Genomic DNA, 20,533 nt, shown 5'->3' with positions numbered 1-20,533 from the left:
GCATGTGCTGGAGGCCACCCGGGTTCACCAGGAACTTGGGGGCCAAATAAGCAAGATCACATTTCCCAGGTGCTGAGAGGACACGTGGTTGCTTTAGACTGCAAGAGCCCAGCTTCCCACAGAGACACCTACATCATTAGATGGAGCAGACCTTGTTCAGGGCTTCGATACAAGCAGATCCGGCAAGTCCAGTCAGACCTCTTAAGCAGAAGTTAATGAAGCAGCCATAGGTACCTGTCAGTGTATTTTAAATGCCAGATTTTCTGCTTCTGCATTTATAACTTCATGTTTATCTGCAATTTGCAGATTCATCAAGTCAAGTCAAGAAGATAAATATGGGGAGTTAATGCTAATATCGTACGTGCTGACTGAATCTTTGCAATGGGCTGTGGCTTACCTTACACTGACCTTGCTTGCGGACCTTGAGGCTTAAAGCGGTACCCTCAAAGCTATGAAGGCTTGACAGCTGCAGGTAAGCTCTGGGTCTCATCATGCATTACCCAAACTAACTCAGTTTTTTCAGCAAGAAATATTTGACACCTTTACTCTAACTATTCAAAACAGTTAAATAAATAGCTCAACAGGTATCTTACAAACAAAATAGCTTGAAGTCTTCAATTCAATGCTTTTTGAAAAGATCAAAATGTACAGTTGTCATGCTTTACTGCGGAGCCTTAGAATAAAGGATGGGAGGCAATGGTAAAATCTACAGCGCAAAAATAAGACTGAACTGTATTTGTAATGAACAGAGTTATTCCTGGGCCTCATTCTTCATCACTTCAATGAGGTTTAATTGTCTATTTTGAGAAAATTATATACCCCCCTCCACACACCCTTTCCCCCACATAAAAATGATCATTTTTCCAGGGCAAGAGATTAAGGCGATACCAGTCACATCTGGGAAAATGTCAAGAGAAGCTATTTTTGCTCAACCACGCATTTGGACTTCTATGAATAGCTTTACAAAGTAATTTCATCACATCTCAAAAAAAATTGTATGAATAGGACTTCACTAAATACTATAGTGCTTTTGTATGAAGTGTTATTAAAAGTCATTTATGGTAAAGTAAAAAGCAGTGAATCCCTTTACCTCTTTTAGACTATTGGGACTGACAGGAAATCCGTTTCCTCCGGAAAGCGTGGAATATTTCTTTTCCAGATTACAGAGATTCTCTTTTTCCTGTTGAAAAACAGACATTTTATATTAAATACCAACAGCCATGTAGTGAAAATAAATGCTAGCTGTTTTCTTAAGCGTGTAAAGAAACATGCTGGGACAGAAGGCTAGAAGCTGCACAGCAAAGCTTCAGCTTCATCCACTTACAGCAGAACTGAACAAAAAACGGAGGTACAGAATGAAAAGCTAGCAAAAGATTTTATTTAATAACCACAGCCAAACCAAAAGGTTTTTCCTTCAGCATTTTGAAAATGCTGCTTCTGCTTAATGAACTAATCATCATTTTTCTCACAATTAAAAGCAAAACATAAAATGGATGTGAAGGGTTCATGCCAGCTTCTTACTAAGCAGATGTTAGCTGATGTTAAGTACCTCATCTTGTGGCCTAGTATGGGCTATTACAAGTCAAAAACCTGCTGTCTGAGCACACTTCCAGCAGGCCCAGAGGGAGCACAGGCTTCTACCAGGTGCCTCTGGTTGAGTCCTTGGAAGGGGGACACCTCTAAAACCCTCTCAATTATGAAATGCCACTAGCATTTTATCTTAGGAAATCTGCTGATTAATTACAAAAATTTTTTTTTTTAAAGGTTAACGGATACAAAAGATGTCTATCACATTAATACCTTCTTGCTAGCTTCTGCACAACTGATGCTTTTCTCGTGCTCTACGTTTTTTTATTCTATGAAACGCTCTTTTATTACACGCTAAAAATATTTGAAAGACAATACATACTTACCCTTTGCAGCATCATTATTAAGTTGTTTTTCTCTTTTACAAAATGATCTTGTTCTCTTTGTGCTTGTTGAACAATATGATTGGCTTGTTTTTTGAGAGCAGATATCTTTTCCTAATATAAAAAGAAGATAATCACAATTTACATGTTTTATTTTCAAAGCACAAGACAACCTGCGCTGAGGATCCTATTCATGAGAGTTCACTCATTCATAGGAGTGAAGCAGTAGGAAAAAGAGTTTTTACAAGACAGCTCACTCCTCTGAAGGAGATAATTAAATAAGTTTTAGGCAGTAAAGAGAATTTCTTCAAGAGACAAAACAAAGGAATAATTGCACATGTTCTTTGATAATATGGTGACTAGCTTTCACATACCAAACAGAACTGGTTTAGAGATGCAACTTCTGATCTCTGAAAAACTGGCATTTAATTGCTTGATACAGGACTTTTACAACTTATTTTAGTAATTAAGATATTTTCTTAATTTGGTGTTCTATTGTTATTTTAACAAAATCACTTAAAATCAACACCTATCATGAGCATAAAATAACTGTAGTTTTGTCCGGAGTGTATGAATTTCCTTTCTTAATGAAGAAAAAACAACACTTTGGTAATTTTTGTAGCAAGTTTAAGGGTTTAATTTTCATATGCAAATATACAAACAAGGCATGGAATCTTATTGATTTATTTCCTTTTGGAGAAGTGCATGATTTGATATTTGTGGGATGTTACTGGGCCATCACCTTTGCTCTGCTGCAAAAGCTTTTTCAAAGAGGTAAGTTTTGCATTATTTCTTACAGATAAGCAGGTTGTAGATCCATTTCATCTCCTTTAAGCTCAACAACAAAGAACAAAGGAATGGAGTGTTAGTGCTTTTACCTTTCTACTGACAATGCTACGCTGATATTCAGCTACTTCACGCAGGAGCTGTTGTGTCAGATTTTCTTTCTCTTCATCTAACCTGCTTTCATGTTCAAGCTGCTGAAATTCCAGGTCTTCAAAGTGTTTGCTTTCTATGTCCAATAGATCAGCATCCTTAAACAAAAGAAAAAAAGAAAAAAAAATAGTAATCATGCTTTCACTGACACCGGAGTAGATATACTTACAAACAAACACAAAAATCACAATCTAAAATGTTATTTATGTATCTTGTACAACATGTTCAAACAGGAGCTCAACACTTTTAATGACCGACTGTCATAATGAGAGAGCAAATAGGGCTAATCATTATTTTGATGTTGCTTTCTCCATCACTCCTGCTGTCCTCCCCGCTGAGAAAGACAAAGCACCTGCATGGTGAGGGAGCTGTTTTGCAGGGTTCAGATCAAGCTGGAGCCTCTTAAGCCATGAGCACCCCTGGCTGGGCAGATCACTCTGCTGTAGCCTAGCTGCGACACTGCCAAAGCCTGAACCCATTTGGTGAGGTTGTCACATGCCAAACTGGGACAGCATCTGCTTACCAACCAAAAAGGACAGAAAGTATCATCCCAGTAACACCGGAGAACTGCACACTGGATTAACTACAGGAATACATGCTCAAATGGAGGAGTCTGGACTGCAGTTAGAATTTCTTTAGGTCTAGCCCAAGTACCACCCCTGTTTTTAATAACAGACGTACAGTCAGATAAGATGTAAGGTACGTGGAGCTGTGTGCCATCAGCACACTGCCATCGCCTCAGCAGCAATGTCCAACCATGCCAGTTGCTCAGCCACAGGCTGCTCGTGGACCACCGAATTGGAGCTGACAATTGCTCCCTGTGCAAACACACAATTAAGGACTCTAGTCATCACCCTAGCCAGTAGGTGCATTACTTCAGAAAGGGCATCAGCCCGCTTTTATGCATCCCCCTGGGCCAACACCAGATTTTGTCAGGAAAAGAGGTTGAATGCTGCAGAAAAGACCCAAGAAATAAGAACACACCTGCCTTCCACTTAGGGATGACGAGATAAAACTTACAGCACAAGAACTGAACGCTAATCTTTCGCCTGCAACTTCTGTGTATTCATAACATGAATCCCTACTTACAAGTTCCAGGCTTCTGAAGAAAAAGGGATTTTAAATAATCACAGTATTATTAAATGCTAAAGCTCTTGAAAGTAGGCACATTGGACATAACTTGTTACATAAGAAAACCTATATCCTGTAAGCTATTTATCATTTTAGAGAAATGAAAACTTAGTCCTTTTCTTGTTTCGACCTAAAGGTTACTGAGATAGGCAGATGGGTCACTGTAAAGGCATTCAAAACCAGCCTCCAGTGTACCAGGGAAAGACACGGAATGCAGAAGCTGAAGAACCCAAGTGACTATACGAAATACCAACATCTTACCATTATTCTGCACAGATGTGCCTTTCACTTGTAGGACATAGTGAAGAGATCAAAAGCAAAGATGTGGGCTAAAAATTACAAGGAATTGGTTACCTACAATACCAGCATTCAAAACAAAGAGAAGGGCTTTGCCTGGGCCATGAAAGTCAACAAATTCAGCCTATTTCATACCACATTAATTTCTATGAGGCAGAAGAACAGACTTCAGAGAGGGCAACTAATAGCCAGAAAGGCAACTGGTAGCCACTTGAGCTGACAAAACCTATATTCTTTGTGAGATGCACTATGGAACAAGAATTTCACCACATTTTGTACCACTATGTCTGCTGGGGAAAAATAAACGTACCTAATTTGAAACCAAGACCATTTTCAACTTAAAAACCCTCCAATGGGTAAGCGGCAGTACCTTAGCTCTACCCGTGGTTGCAAGTGCATTGCAGCGAGATCACCAGCCAGGCAGACCCACGGGGACCGAGACCCCGGGCAGCCTGCGGGAGCAGGGCACAGCGGCAGGGGCACGAGGTCTGGCTCAGAGATGTGTCCAGAGTCCTCGCCATAACCTTCACAAGGATCCTACTCAGCAGCGTAGGATTTGCAGGAGGATAATTGTTGCGGTAGGTAATGGCTTCCTGAACCAAGTAGTAAGTGTAATCCCTCCCTTTTATTAAAACAAGTGACATCAAAATATTGTAACTTATAATCTATTAACAAACAACAGACACGATGTTTCCATATTGGATTTCAAAACCATAACTTTCTGTGGCATCTCCATTACTTCTGTAATGGCACTGGAGAAAATTTGATGGAAGAGAACCTGGCCCTTACTTCAGGATGTGGTGGGAGGTCCATAGGCCCACATCACCTGCAAAAATTAGGAGAATTTTATCTGAAGAGCAAGGCATTTCCTAGCACTGGACAGTGTCTTTTCAGGTCTCTGCAGGAATCCAGGCATCTATTCTCATACTCCTTTTATGCGTACCTCTATAAACCCACGCACATGAGAACAAACAAGCTTTGGTGCTTTCATATTAACAGTGAAGGATGAAGCGTGCTAATTAACTTTAAATAAGCCATCAGGAAGATCAATGCTTTCCCTCAGTGCCTTCCACAAGCCCACAGGTTTCACCAGTCTCTGATGAAGCGTCTTCCCTGCCCAACAGGGAGCATATATTCCTTACGGACACCGGGAAGCATACAGAGTGTGCCAGCTGCCCACTGCCAACCCTAACCCAAACTCCAGACCCACCCTGCAGCCCACTGCTACAGGGAAAGTGGCTGCCCGCTCCCCCAGGCACAATTTACGAAGTTACTGAAGTCCCAGAGATGAAGCAATAAGGGAATTAGTCACCTTCACACCTACCGCGTTGGCAGAAAAGTAGCACAACATAACCTGCTGCAAACTCAGGTATTTAGTCCTGGGCTGAGCTGATTTGGGGGAAGAAGAGATGTTCTATATTTTGGGTACGATACTCACAGTAATTTCGTAACTGCTCTTACACTTGATATCCGTTTGGCAGATACTGTGCACTAATTCAGTGATAACTTCTACTGCTTCAACCACAGCAGCCACAGCTAACTTTCACTACAATTGGCCTGTGAATAATGCAATAGGACCAACTGTACATTTAACTGCACCCCCACATTTCAAGTTTCGTCCCACTTTCAAATCCAAAATTGTTATTAAGCCAACTGGAAAGGGAAAAAAAAAAAAAAAATAACCAGACAGATTTCTAGAAGCTTCATGGTGGTCAATAGTGAAAAAGGATTTACTACCATCCCACAGCAACAAGACTGCAACTTCTCATGAATTTATACCTTCAAGTACATGACTGCACAGGAAAGGCTTCCTTTCCTTTTAATATGATGAGAGATTACATAATACTGATTTTAAAAACATTTTTTTTTTAAAGGTAACTTACAAAAATCCTTAAGTGTCTCAAAACCAGCAAACTTCTCAGTTACTACAGAAGAATATAACATTGTTGTTTGCAAAGCTGGACTTTTTTCCTTTTTGCTCCTTGAAAAAATAAAACAGAATTCTGCAAATAAACCAAAGTCTAAAGAATATTTCCTATAAAGCAAAAAAGCCCTTTTTTGGTCACTGCTATTACAGACCTTATTCCTCATATAAACATTCAAGCCTTCAAGCCAGGGAAAAAAAGAAAAAAAAACGAAAAACAAAACCAAAGAAACAAAAAGCCCAAAAAACCCTCCACAACCTAGTTTGACTTTCAGATGGCCTCTTGACCTTGTCATACTGATGCTTTGAAAATGATTTCTCCCCCCACTAAAGCTAGCTATGTGTGCTGTAGAACCCACTTAACATTAATGAATACTAAAATCTTTCCACAGAAAATAACTGCACCGTCACAGACAATATTGTAGCTTTTCCAGTTACAAATAATACAAAACAAAACCAAGTTGCAATTAGACTTTATGCAAAGGTTATTATACCAATGTGCAATTGTTGGAAACGTAGGAAAAAATAAAGCTATTTTAACAAGTGGTATAACCTTCAAAATGAATTTTTCAAAGCACAGTTCAGGCTAACAGCTAAGTTATATACTGAAAAAAAGAAGTTATCCATGGCTTCACTGAGGCAGCCATTTACAGCATTGCAAAGGAGGAGTGCACAACAGGATCAAACAATAGCGGCAGGAAAGCGCTGCTAAAATGGCTGATCCCGCTGACCAAAGTTCAATTCCTGTCTTTGCTCACACAGGTACAGAGCAATGCTCCACCATCCATCTAAACATCACAACAGCTTCCACACCACGCAGCAGGCCTCACGTACTAATTACAGGCAAGTAGCCCAACGCTTCAAAAACATTCAACACAAAATGATTTCTAATCCGCCCATTTGCACTCTATTCGTTTGCCACCGTTCACATCATCTATTACAAGCATTCCACAAAAACCCATAACCCTTGTTAACTATTAACAAGTATAAGTTGCAAATATGTTCAGACACTTTCTTGAATACTTGAAACAGAATATGTTACACTTAACTCTAAAAAAAAAAAAATCAACAAAAAAAAAAATAGTGCAATCTTGAACAATCTTGAAACTTGCTACTGACCCTCTTCAGCTGCTGCTGTAATTGTTCCCTCATGGACTCAGGGCAATTATCAAGCTGCGTCTTCTGCTCGGAGTAAAGCTCCTGAAGCCTCTCTAGTTTTTCCCTCTCAGCATCAAGTTTTAATTTTTCCTGAAGCATGAACCAGAAAATAAACACAATTACCTTCAAACCCAAGCAGTTGTTAGTGATTATGACAGCGTGTGGCAAAACCTTAACGAACAGTTGAATTACGTAGGTCAAAGACAGAAACCTCTTGTTAGTTGAAATGCAATGGTGGGATGCAAAATGATCAAAACAAAACATTAATCATTTTAGTGCGGTGACTAATTCTCTCCCTCATCGCTGTGTTTTGTACCCGTGCCTGGATGATGCCGTTAAAGCTCACTGCCCAAAGACCTGTCTCACCTAATACAAAAAAAATAATAGTGAGGAAATGGTAGCCATGTTAGTGAGGTAACTGATGAAGGAGAGAGAAAAGAGTAGCTTTCAGGAAGCAAAATGGATGGAAAATGAGCGTACTCTGGCAGTGAGGGGAAAATGGATCTTCCCAGGAGAATGAATTACATGCCTATGTGCCTCTGTACAGATGAGTACATTTAGCGAGCAGTGAAAAACCAGAACGAGACAGAGCTTTATAAAGAAGTAACTTGGCCAGGAAATCCTGTTGCAGCAGAAACACCAAGTGATTTAGCAAATTAATTCACGTGCTTCAGGGTACAGGAACTGTGACCTGTTCTCAGGGATCAAAGGGGACTGCTCAACCTCCCTGGTCTCCAACTAGTTCAGCTTTCCTCTCATTCCACTCGAGCAGCAGTACTCGACACACTGCTTCTCACCCTCAAAAGCCTTTAACCTTTAAACCTTTGTAATAAAATACTACATGAATTACTGTGCCGCACTGCTCTCAAGACTGGCTGCAGATCACTTAAAACTACCTTGTAGACTATTATTTATCTATGGACCAAAGTTTGGGAACGAATAAATCAGAGCGCGAAGAGTTTTTTCAATGCCTTTTACTTGCGTCTACACTGGCCAACAGCAGATATATTTTCTTCAGCTGAGCAGCTAACTGGAAAAAACCAATATGCCTGATATGCCAGGCATAAATAATCAAGTGAGTCCCTGAAGCCCAGTGCTCGGCTACCTTCTAGAGTCACACTGGTATAGTGCCCTTTTCCTACTTCTTGTTCTATAGTTATGCATGTCCTCTCAGATGGTCTCTAACTCTCCTTGATACTTAAAAATTAACAGTATCAGCCCCAAAATTTCAGCTTCTTTTGGATGCTCCAAGAACATCTGAATTCTGTCATGGCATCCACTCATTTGTCCTCTTTCCAGTCCCAACTATTATTTAATTTTAAAATCAAATGCATGGCTCAGCAGGTGCTGTATGATCAGACACTGCAGCACCCTGACGGTACATGCCATAGAGAAGAAACTTCTTTTAGTATACAGTACTTACCATTTCAAACTGTGGGATGGTCTTTTGCCAAAACCTTCTCTTTGTTATTCCTGACAAGGTTCTCAAACCCTCACACATGGTAGAGGCACAATAACAAACATGTATTAGCTGCCTGCTTTCTTTATGGTTTTATCTCTAAACCTGAGTGGGATAAGGGGCTGAGGTTTCATTTTCCCAGTATTTAAAAACACCAACAGGAAGCATTCTCATTCAAGCCCAATGTCAACCAAATTCCCAGCTCTGTTATTTTCATTTACATGTGCAGCTTCTCAGCTCATATAATCAGATGAACAAAACGCTGAACACAAAAGATCTTTTTTTTTTTTTTTTTTTAAGCTTGTAAAAATGAGCAACTGAGCCAGCATATTCAATTACCTGGACTTCCTGTACTAGCCTCTGTCTTACAACAGCAGCAGCAGGGCTCAGAAATACAGAGGAGGTAGCATGTGCAAGCTGCACAATGAGGGAGAATCACAGAATCATAGAATTATTTAGGACCTTTAAGATAATTGAGTCCAACCGTTAACCTAGCACTGCCAAGTCCTCACTATACCACGGCCTTAAGCACCACAACTACACGTCTTTTAAATACCTCCAGGGATGGTGACTCCACCACTTCCTGGGCAGCCTGTTCCAATGCTTAACAACCCCTTTGGTGAAGAAATTTTTCCTAATATCCAATGGAAACCTCCCCTGGCACAACCTGAGGCCGTTTCCTCTCATCCTATCACTTGTTACCTGGGAGAAGAGACCGAGCCCCTCCTGGCTACAGCCTCCTTTCAGGTGGCTGTAGAGAGCGAGAAGGTCTCCCCTCAGCCTCCTTTCCTCTGGGCTAAACGACCCCAGTTCCCTCAGCCGCTCCTCATAAGACTTGTGCTCTAGACCCTTCACCAGCTTCGGTGCCCTTCTCTGGACACGCTCCCGCACCTCAGCGTCTTTCTTGTAGCGAGAAGCATGCAACTCTTGAGAGGTTACCTCTAGTGCTCTGTCCCCAGGGAACCCTGTTTGCTGAGTCATCCTTACTTCCAACACGGAAGGAAATCTGTGAATAAACTGGTAGTTCCCCTCCTCACAAACCTTGCTGTCCATTTAACATTCAGCCTACAGTCTGTCACATTGTTTCTCGCCTTCCTTTTCTGCCCACCTAGCAAGCTAAAGCAGCAAGGACTTCTCTGACATTAGCTGCAGCATGGTGCCTCTGAAGCTATTAATAGCTCTCTAAATGTCAACACGCTGCAATAAGCACGCTCATTCATTAACAAGCAAGTCGAATCTCAAGTGTGAGGAGACATCATCAGCAAGTATAAAACTCCCTGAGAATCCTGCCAGAGATACTGTTACTTCCCTCAAGAAATGAGAAATGTATTCCTTTGAGATTGAAAGTGATACTCATCTGGTCTATTTATAGCATAGGAAGTGCTAACATCCCTCCAAACTGGCTCCCTTCAAAATGAGCAGTCTTAGCAGGAAATACCACTTTCAGCAATGAGAGGCATTATATGTTTTGCAGCTGTGGAGTTAGGTTCGCTGACATCTCTGACTGCGCATTGGTAAAGTCGATTTAATTCACAAAAGTAATTTGAGAAATAAGTGAATAATCAGAATTTTTTCATACAGTCTCTTCTATAAATGGATCAAGGCAAGTTCTTTTAGAAGGGAAAAGATCAATAAGGGCAAGATGCAGCTGAGGCAGGCCTGCGCTGACTCCACGAGCTGTTTGCTCAAGAGCAGCCCGCGGCCGGGCTGTGAACAGAACCCACGTGCTCCAGCTGCTCATCCTCATCTTAACCGCATGAGCTGGTACTTGTTAAACATTTCTCTGCAGACAACGGCTTCCCAGCCCCAGCCTTGACTCCGGAGTCACGTTAACTGTAGTCTGGCTGAATTCTTAACATCCTGTTTCCAGAGAAATGAAGTACACCTCGGTGAAGCGTAACATCTGGTCTTAGCCTGCTGCCCAACTTGCCCTATGATCTGCCTCTAGACACATGTTAAATGAACTTGGGGTCAGCCAGGATACAGAGCAGGACTGACTTGGTTTTTGATGATGCTTGGATCAGTTTCGAAGGATATCTGAATATTGTGAAGGATGACAGCAGAAAGAATTGATGTGTGACGCTGTTCCCCAAGAGCACGGACACAGGATGTCAGCAGAGCACCCGTGGTATGGACACAGACCGTAACTGATCATCATCGGTCACAAAAGGAAATCAACCTTTAGATCTAGTAGAATTGATTTTAGGGCAAAGAGAGAAAAAAAAGAATATGTATCCAACACATCTCATAGATGATGAGGACACAGAGGAGATAAAAGGACAGTATTAAAGACAATCATAGCCCCTAGAAGAATGGGAACAACAGAAATAAAGAGAGAGCAATTGCTTCAGTGTTGTCTCCTGTGGTTAGGGATGCCCTATGCCTGATAAATACTGCTACTTAAAACCCTGGCAGGTCTCCACACCCCTTCTGCAGAGAATTCATCCTACTTTTCAATTTGTCATTCATTACATTCTGCTACTGCAGGCAGGCAGGCTAAAATTGTAGAGCGGCATGTGTCTGCATGTGTATGTGCCTTCTGAACCAACCTTCCTGCGTAAACTGGCAGACTCTGCAAAAATGAGTCAGAGTAAACGTGGATGAAGAGAAAGCGTCTCAAAAATCCAGATAAAAATTGGAAAAAAACAAAGCAAGAAACCTATCATTTTTACCAGGTCACTGTGAAATGGATTGTATGGCTAGGTGAATTGGTCTCACTCTACAACCTTCCAACCCCACCCCGTCCCCCTCCTCCCCCCAAAAAAAACAACCCCAACAAAAAAACAAGGTATGTGTTATTTCAGAAAGAAAGAGAAACTGCAAAGAAACCTACAAGCCATAAACAAAGAAAACTACTGAATGCCTTCCCATCCAACAGGCTCTTATATTTTAAATGTTCCAGTCTAAGTTCTCCAGGATCTTCCTCAGTCCAACTCACCTGCAACTCATCATGTTTTAAGGTAGCAACATCTCATTACCCACACCAAGGTTCACACATGCATGCTCTGTCTCTCAGTATGGAACTGGCTAGTCTCACAGCTCTCACAGGTTTCTGAGAAGTAAAGAGAAGCACATGCAGTTCTTTGTTCTGAAAAGCTTCTCCATCGCATCTTCATGCTTTCACCTCTAGCCAAACTTCATTCTTTTACACTCCAAAGAACATTCCTCCCCTTCGCCAAAATAATCTACTGCAAAAACTAGAAGCAGAGGAGAAAGAGCAGACTACAGAAACGATTCCTTTTTACTTGGAAGTGGTGTGATGCTACAGAGTTTGTCCATTCAGTAAAACATTTTGGAGAGTAAGTGGAAGAGCAAGCAAATTTTACTTTAACAACTCACTGATGAAATTGGCCTAATCCTTGCCATGAATTTGTAAGAAAATAGTCTAGTCCCTAACAGAAAGCAGGCTAGGAAATGTTATCTGCTCTTCAGTGGTTCCCCTCTGAAAGGGGCAAATGGTACATTTGGGGAAAGTGTTAAACCTGAGGTCTACCAACTCTTCCAGCACTCTTGCAAATTGAAAGCATTTCCAATGCTATGGGTGATAAAAATCAGACCACATACAACTGATTAAAAAAATACTGTTGAAATGAAACAGATCCTCCTGTGCACAAACTGTACATGCTCCTCTTTTATATTTTTCAGACTACTCTTTCCTGCATTCCTTGATCTCTTTCAGGACAGAAGCATAAAAATCGTCATGATTAGTTATTTGTCGCTAAATCCCTGTGGGTTTCATGAAAGATGCCATTAAGAGGGTGGGGAAAAAAAAAAAAGTATGCCACGCATATGAAAAGGAGCATAATATGACAGAAGAAGGTATTTCACAATAGTTCTTTTTCCTGTATGAGTGGTAACTAATTTATTATATAATAACAGACTGTATACAGTGATGGCATCTGTATGAGAGATCTCAATGGTTTTGTTTCACATGCATGTATAAACATAATGTTAAAAAGCATTTCAAATCAGCGTAAGCAATCCCTCTGCTGTAAGTAAAAAAAATCGCAATAGCTGCACACATTAACTTGCTCCTAAGACAACTCAAGTTTTTTTTAAATTCTAAGCTCATTCTCTGACCATTGCAATGTGTTGTCCTAGTGAACAGAAGGGGAGGCGAAAGAAAATCCCTGATTCTAGACCACTGTTCCTTCATGAATGTAGAAGAGGAGGAAATAATCATCCAAACCAGAAGAAAAAAATTTCAAGTGAGAAAATTAAAATTCTGTATAGTCTTCAACGTCTAGAGGACAGTAAGAGGATTTCCCTTAGTGATACAACCCATTCTGCTATTTCCCTCATGACTGTTTTAAAAGAAAGCTTGTGAATTCATATTTTTCTCCTTGAGTCTTCATAATAATCTTTTTCCTCATTAGTGTTCTCTCTACAGGATATCTTTATGTGGATATATCCAGCGGATCCAAGTATTCCTCCAAATACTTAATCTTGTGTATCGTGTCTTAAGGAGGTTAATAATGTTATAGACACGATATCTTATCCATTTAAAACACTTGCTTACATCTTGCTGAACTGGAGTCTCACCAGGAAAGATTCAAAAGGCTATGCTATGAGGCATACATTTGTCAGATTCATCAGGATAAAACACGACAGCAGGAATTTTGAATCCAGAAGAGAAAGGATTGAGGAGAGACCACCAGTATATTTAACTTTGATTGCTGGTGGCTCATCAGACAGCTGCTCTTTCCTTGACTCAGTTCTTGCAAGTCTTTGCAGTACTAATTCAGCAAAGAGGTCGAGCTTCAAATGTTTTGGCATGTCTGGGATATTCTGTTAATGACTGAAAAATATTTCCACAAAAGCATGTGGACAAAATTAAATTTATTCCAAAAAAAGATGAGTTATCCACTGCCAGCTGCTCCTGATTTCTGCTCTTGAAGAGGGAGAGGAAACCTGGGTTGATAAAAGAGTCCCAAGAGTATGCATTTCCACCATGACATAAGGCAAAGGTCCTCCAGACGAAAAGGAATAACGTCCCTCTCTTAAAAAGCAGTCTAAACTTTTGCATAAATAATTGTTTTGAAACTCTCTGCCAAAATTCCCATTTAGCTATGATTACCTCCCACAGCACTTATGCTGAATTCATTACTCATTTTCAGTTATTCCTGTTTATTCATGCTCACTGATCTATTCTTTCTTCCCCTGGCTATGTTGTTACTTTCAACCTTATGCTTTAACTCGGAGACACCAGGCATGGCGAATCATTGAGCATCCTTCTCCACATAGGCTGGACTGCATGTTTTAAAACTACGGAAGTACTGTACAAAAAGAAAGTACTTTTCAAATCTGGATAAAATCCAATAGGGCAAATACAATTTTGTCCAGCTTCCTTACAGACAAACGTCAATCCTGAACTAAGTCTCATGAGCAAAGGGTCATCGGGAGGAAGTCGTAACTGTAAATAGCACCGTGGACCTGAGGTGCTATTCCACTTGAAACAATAGCATCATTATTGTACACCTGCAGTACAGTAACATGAATGACTGCCGCGGTAATTACAGGGAGCCAGGCCCGGATGGCAGGGAAAAGGGAGACTGGCTCACCTGCTTGCTTGTTTCTGGGTACTGCCCAGTCCGGCTCCCTCCAGAGCAGGCTGCGCTCAAAGTAATTTTGTCAATATCTGTAGCAAAGCTCTTTCCTGGAGAGCTTCAAGCTACTTCTGTCAAATTGTGTTACTAGGGACTTATCAGGGCTGTCCCTGCATAACTGGAACTTGGAATTAATAGCTTAAATGCTGCTATTCAAATACATAGTTGGTCATCTTTTTCTGTGGATAAAATCAATATGCAGTGCACGGTAGTTAAAAAAAAGAAAGAATGAGAAGATTGTAAGCTGTGCTCAAGAAGCACAACCATGGAGGCAAAGCTAGACCTTCCTCCATACACTAACACAATTTCCAGCATAGCTGAAAGCACAGGCCATGCCAAACAGCATTCCCATTCCCCAGCTCTGGAAGTAGCTACCCCAGCCAGGACAGCAGAGTCCTGTCAGCACTTGTACCTGGCAGAGATGCACCCCAGCCAGAATTACGCCGAGTTCTGCAACAGTGCTGAAAGGCTCTGTCATCTTCTTTTCAAAACAGCAACCGCTCATAGCTCTTATTTCCAAAACCTAAGCAAATTGACATCAATTGCTTCGTTCGCTACAATGCGTGTGATGGCATACTCACAAAAGCAAGGGAAACGCTTTCAACTCGCCACAGAGCGTGCGCTACATTATCTTCCCCACCGATTCATTCGTTCTTCCTCACCATTAGTCCTGCCACATGTTCAGGTAGGGCTGAGCACAGGACTCGAGCGAGATCAGAATGCAGCGTACCATATAACGCACAAACCCACTTGCAAAATCCATTCCTGACTTAGAAGCAAGGTGTTGGGACACAGAGACGTGGTACCACAGCAAAGAGCACACTGGCACAGCCCAAAACTGAACTCACAACTCTCTTTGCCTTCTGCCTTTGAGTACATTTTCCAGTCAATTCTCTTGCCTCACAAGGGCTAGAAACTTCTTTTTAAATTGTGGCTTTAAAACTGTGCAAAAGTTGGCAAAACGTTGTGTCCTCATCTAAATGAATTGTGCACAGGGCATTAAAAAAAATCAGGTAGAAAGTAGCACAAAAAATTTCACCTACAGTCTATTTAAAGCACTTAGGATGGCACAATAATTAGGCTGTAGTTTATGATCTCTCTTTTCAAGAATTTCACAAGTTTTTCAAACAGGTGCACGGGTAAGGATGAAATACAACCAGGCAGGGGTTTCCTGTCAAACAGGTGCCGAGATCAGTGGCAAATTCCAGGAGACGCTCAAGTCACTCCAGAGACAAGTGCCATCATGTACAGCACTAACACCCCAGCATCGTTTCATGAGTGAAATTAACTCTCCCTCTCGCCTCAAGACGACCCCATGCAGCGTATTCAGATATCACACCCGACAGCTTCTCGCCAGGAAGCACCACCAAAACCGAGACCACTGGTATTATTAGGGGTGAAATATTCAGGCAACTAGAAGAAACTGTGACCACCGTGTGGACACTGGGACACTTGCAAGAAACAACACAAAAAGTCCCATCAGCAGGGTAGCAACTACCAGCAAAACCTGAGCCTTAATTTTGTTGAGGAGGTCGTAAGCTTCAAATTATTTCAGCAACAAGAACCACCTAGCTCTTCCCCCTTTTCTGGTCCTATACTACTAGAGAGCCAAGACATTGCCTATCTTGGATCAGATCTGCAGGGCTGCAACCTTAAATGCACAGACACACAAATCAAGCTTTAAAAAATGCTGCTGTTTCGAGTCAACCAGAACTTTTATTTGTTGACATGATCAGTGCCATCTGTTTTGCTGGCTGACACTACTTTCTCCAGAAGACTTCAGCTGTCACTTTATATTTTGCCTGTTTGCAGAAGCTTGTCTCCCATTTCTTTTTTAAACTTTCACTTTTATGCAATGCTTTCAGACATCTTCCAGAACAAAACCTGTGGGCTCTCTTAGAGTTTATTTCTACAAAGATAATTTCAGTATTAACCGAGCCATGGCTTTAAGTCTAGAGCATGCATTCACAGCTGGGTTTTTTGTTTGTTTGTTTAAAAAAAAAAAAAGGGAACACAAAAGAAAAGAAAACTAAAATATTGTAACTGATCTGACTAGTGGCATGCTTCATACTGAAAAAAAATGTTTTGAGTGAACTTGCCTTTTAAATAACAAAAGTGCTTTTTCTAGGCTGCTTTCCATGTTTCAGTTCAACTGAAAATTTAAACTAGACCTCGCATTTTAATTTTCTGACTGCTACACACTAATGTTCCATCATATGATTGCAAGGAAATTTAAACAACCTACAAGTTTTAGAATAATTTCCATTAGTTTTGTTGAACTTTGAGGCTGCTAGAGAACATATATAAAAGGCACAAGATCTCTTGAATTTCTGGATACGTTATTTGTTACCACCTACCAACCAAAACTTCTAGCAGCATCCTTTTGGAGGGTATCTGCTTGCACCACCCTATCTGCCGTTACCAACTTTAAGCCTCATCTTTATACTAAAAAACAAGTATGAAAGACGTTCCATGGACAACTTAAAACGTGATGGCAGGCAACACTGAAAGCTGAAGGATCACTGAGGGGTACACGAGAACAAGGAAAAACGCAGGGAGGGAAGTCCATGAAAGTTCAAGCTTAAACTGGATGTGTGTTGTCACTCCACAGGGCAGAGGGGTGGGAGCACCATTCCTTCTCGGACACAGGCTTGATGAGTACAGCTGCAAAACAGCGTTCAGGCTCACGACAGGGTAGGCAGAAATTGAAGACAAAAAGCTCCGAATAAAACAATGCAAGCTGTAAGGTGGGATTTAAATGGGAACTGTGAAAGAGCTAAAAATGTGCAGCTTGTCTAAGCAAAAGCAAATAATGCAGAAGACTTCCAGATATTTCTGGAAAGCTTAAAAAGAGAGGGGGAGAGACTATCTAGAGTATTTCCACAAGTGACAGGTTTAAATTATGAGGTAGAGGATGAAATTTAAAAAGGAAACATTACTGGCTGAAAGCCCTGGAAAAACTTCCTGACCTTGAGATGTTATTGGCCGTGGCACATGCCCGCGGAGAAGGGAACTGCCCGCCTGGAGAGGCCAGCAGAGAGGCTGCTGGAGGGAAGGAGCTCTCCCTGGCTTGAGGGGGACAGCCTCATCTTGCAGGCCCTTTCCATTTCTGTACTCAAAATCTTATTATAGTGCTATCTTATTTTGCAAATATATGCCTATATATATTTGCTGTGTATTTGACAGCAACTAAGTAAGTATCTGACTGTATAGGAGAACTAATTAATTCCCTTGACTTAATCCCAGGGAGAATGTTCTGCAGTACTAAAATTGTCAGTCAGCAAACAAAATAAACCAACATAATTGCTTTAAAACTACGTACTTGACAGATGTCTTATGTATCATTCTACACAATAATAGATAAAGCCACCTTCTGAAACCGCAGCCGCCTTTCATTCTATTCCTTTGCTGAGAAAGGATCGATTTTTTTTTTTTTAAATTCAAAATATATAACCTACAATGGAGAACAGTGAAACAGTTCAATTAATACTGTTCTTTTAAACAACAGATAACCCAAATCCAAGCCTTATATCGATTTTTTATTAATCAAAAATATCTTCACAGTAGGTCAGGTCTTTTTACTTCAGTGTACCATATTTTGCTTGTCAATCATACCTTGGGAAACAAGACTGTTACAGGGAGATGATGGTGAGGCAACTATTTTTTTCTTCCATATTTATCAAGTAAATTTCCTTACAGACAGTACTTCGTAAAATAACCTCCATCAATATGTTAATCTTATAAATGTATTTTGAAGATCAAGGGGAACAGAGCACACAGCTAGCTAAGATAACTCAATTACCTTTGTCTTTTCACCAATAACATTTCTTTCCAGCTCAGCTATTTTTCTGTTTAGATGATCCAATATTTCCTTCTCTTTCAGCAGCTCTGTTGTTTCAGATTTCTGTTCCCCATCCAAAAGGGCACATTCCATATCCAACTAGGAACACAAAACATTTTTCAGAAGCAGTCCAGATTAAGAAGAAATCTTGATACACATTATTTTCTGGGGGGAGGGGAGTGAGTTTGTGATTATTCACAACAAAGAAACATTTTAAAAAGAAAAAAGAAAATTAAGTTTTACTCCCACAAAAGAATGTTAAAAAAAGAGATCACAAATCTGAGAAAAATTAAAACTGCAACTTAAAATACTGCAAAGTAAAGTCCAAACCAACTTCAGTTTGAAGATTCTTTTTTCCAAAACTTTTTCTTTTCTAACACTTCTCCTCTGTGCTTCCTCCTGTTGTGATACTGTACCGACTCTCTGTGCCCAGGGTCCGTAGGAAACCCTTCTGGAACAGCTGTTTCTTTCCTGTCGCTGATAATTGGAGCAAGCACAACCCAAATGCCTGGCCAGCTTAGTCTGCAACTGTGAGATTCCAGAAGTCAAGAGAGTGCCAACATAACCTTGCCACCATAAAGCCAAGGAGGTTTAAAAGGAAGTTGTCTCACTTCCTGTCTCTTTAAACGGTCACAGGAGATACCACCATAAAACTCCCAAGTGACACAAGGTATTTAGATCAATTGAGTGACCATTCAACAAGCAAGATTGTTCTAATTCCACTTAGGACTATAATGGTTACAGCTGGGAAAGGCTAATCCGAGCATCACATCCACTTCCCTGCTGGGAAAAAATAACCTTCATAGTAGGAGACTGCCAGGTCCGTGATTCTGTGCCTAATTCTGGTGAAAAAGGACAGAATATGAAGGCTACATACATCCATGAGTTCCCTATGTACTTGCTGAACCCATCAGACTTATGCTATGTAGACATACCTAACAAGCAAGACATTTAAAACCAAAACATATTTCATACCTCTCTCGAGGATTCATCCATCTGGTCATTTAAATCTTTGATCTTCTGCTCAAGTTCTTCCAAGTTATTTAGTATTACTATGCGCTCCTCCTCCAGTCGACCAAGCTCCTGCCCTCTTTGCTCATCACTTGTGCATTCGGGTATCTGCAGTTGCATGTTACAAGAGGTTCATTAGAAAAAAAAGAGTTAAACACTGTCTTTCATTCCCCCTTTCATGTTGTGTTCATTTTAGAAAAGTACTGTACTGCTGGTTTTGAACCCATTATATATTTCATATCTACTATATTGCTATTTCTATATTTAGAAGGTGTACAAGAGAAACAAACATGATACTTTACTTCCAGGCATTGGAAGTAACTACTACACTTAACAGTAAATACTATTCATGCTACAGGAATTATTAAAACCTAACCTTTGAGAATACTTTACATGCTGTGCTATTTAGGTTGTAAAAATCCAATTTTTCCCCTATAAAAATAACACAGATAGTTGAAGATGCTTTTTATGTAAATTTCAGCTGTTCATATAATAAAAGCCAGGAGGTAGGAGAGGACACTTTTGTAACCAGCCATTAAGATGGGCAGCTTCTGTAAAATAAGGACAAAAGTTGGTTCTGTCTCCCCAGTTAGCACTGAGGAAGTAGTACCCTTAACATTGCTCTTTTCATTGCCATTTACTTACTAGATAACTCTGCCAAGAATTAAACATTATTAAGAAAACATCTGTGATCTTATACCAGCAAAGGCTAGATCAAAGAGTATTGAGTTTCAAATGTATTCTTCATGTTCATCTGACCCCAGGGGCTTGCGATCCAATTACTCTGGTAAGGCTGCTCACTCATTGTCCCCAATCAGAATTAGAAGTGGGCTGTGCGCAGGGCTTCATGTTAACCACTGGACCACACAGCCTTGCTTAGAAGAGGCTCGGCTCAGCTCAGCTACTGAATGGCTATTCTGAGAGCAGGCATGTTATCCAGGACAAATCTCATCTCGATATTTTAAAACAATGAGCTGTGTTTCATTAACGCAGTTGCTTGTTACTGCTTTTCTCAGGGCTTAGCAGAACACCCTTTACAATGAATGAATGAATGGTATTCCTTGATTAGCATTAGTAATCCTAGCAGGAAAGCCTCTTTTTGTCCGGTATCCTGTTCGGATAATGCTGACATAACATCTTCGATTTCAACTTCCTAATAAGGATTTAAAATAGGATCTCTGACTTGCATGAAGAAAGCAACGAATGGGAAAGAAATGCAAGACCACAGTAACTTGTAAACGAAATGTCTTACTACCTTTT

At 40.6% G+C, this 20,533-nt stretch overlaps 1 protein-coding gene across 11 annotated transcripts in view; it reads right to left on the bottom strand.

Moving 5' to 3' along the window:
• Positions 1-20,533, bottom strand: part of PHLDB2 (pleckstrin homology like domain family B member 2) — a 111,180-nt gene that overhangs the window by 25,364 nt on the left and 65,283 nt on the right. For 9 of the 11 annotated variants that reach the window (XM_072884807.1, XM_072884860.1, XM_072884879.1 and 6 more), the window contains 6 exons: positions 19,238-19,381; positions 18,224-18,361; positions 7,318-7,446; positions 2,789-2,944; positions 1,914-2,024; positions 1,091-1,180 (listed from right to left, as the gene is read on the bottom strand). In XM_072884807.1, the coding sequence (XP_072740908.1) occupies positions 1,091-1,180; positions 1,914-2,024; positions 2,789-2,944; positions 7,318-7,446; positions 18,224-18,361; positions 19,238-19,381 (768 nt within the window). The remainder of the gene's footprint in view (positions 1-1,090; positions 1,181-1,913; positions 2,025-2,788; positions 2,945-7,317; positions 7,447-18,223; positions 18,362-19,237; positions 19,382-20,533) is intronic. The other 2 variants (XM_072884869.1, XM_072884888.1) reach the window with 1 other exon arrangement.

This window comes from Ciconia boyciana, chromosome 1 (assembly GCF_034638445.1).
Source record: "Ciconia boyciana chromosome 1, ASM3463844v1, whole genome shotgun sequence".
Classification (NCBI taxonomy): domain Eukaryota; kingdom Metazoa; phylum Chordata; class Aves; order Ciconiiformes; family Ciconiidae; genus Ciconia; species Ciconia boyciana.
Note: the sequence above shows the minus strand (reverse complement) of the source record. Positions and strands in the feature narration are given on the sequence as shown.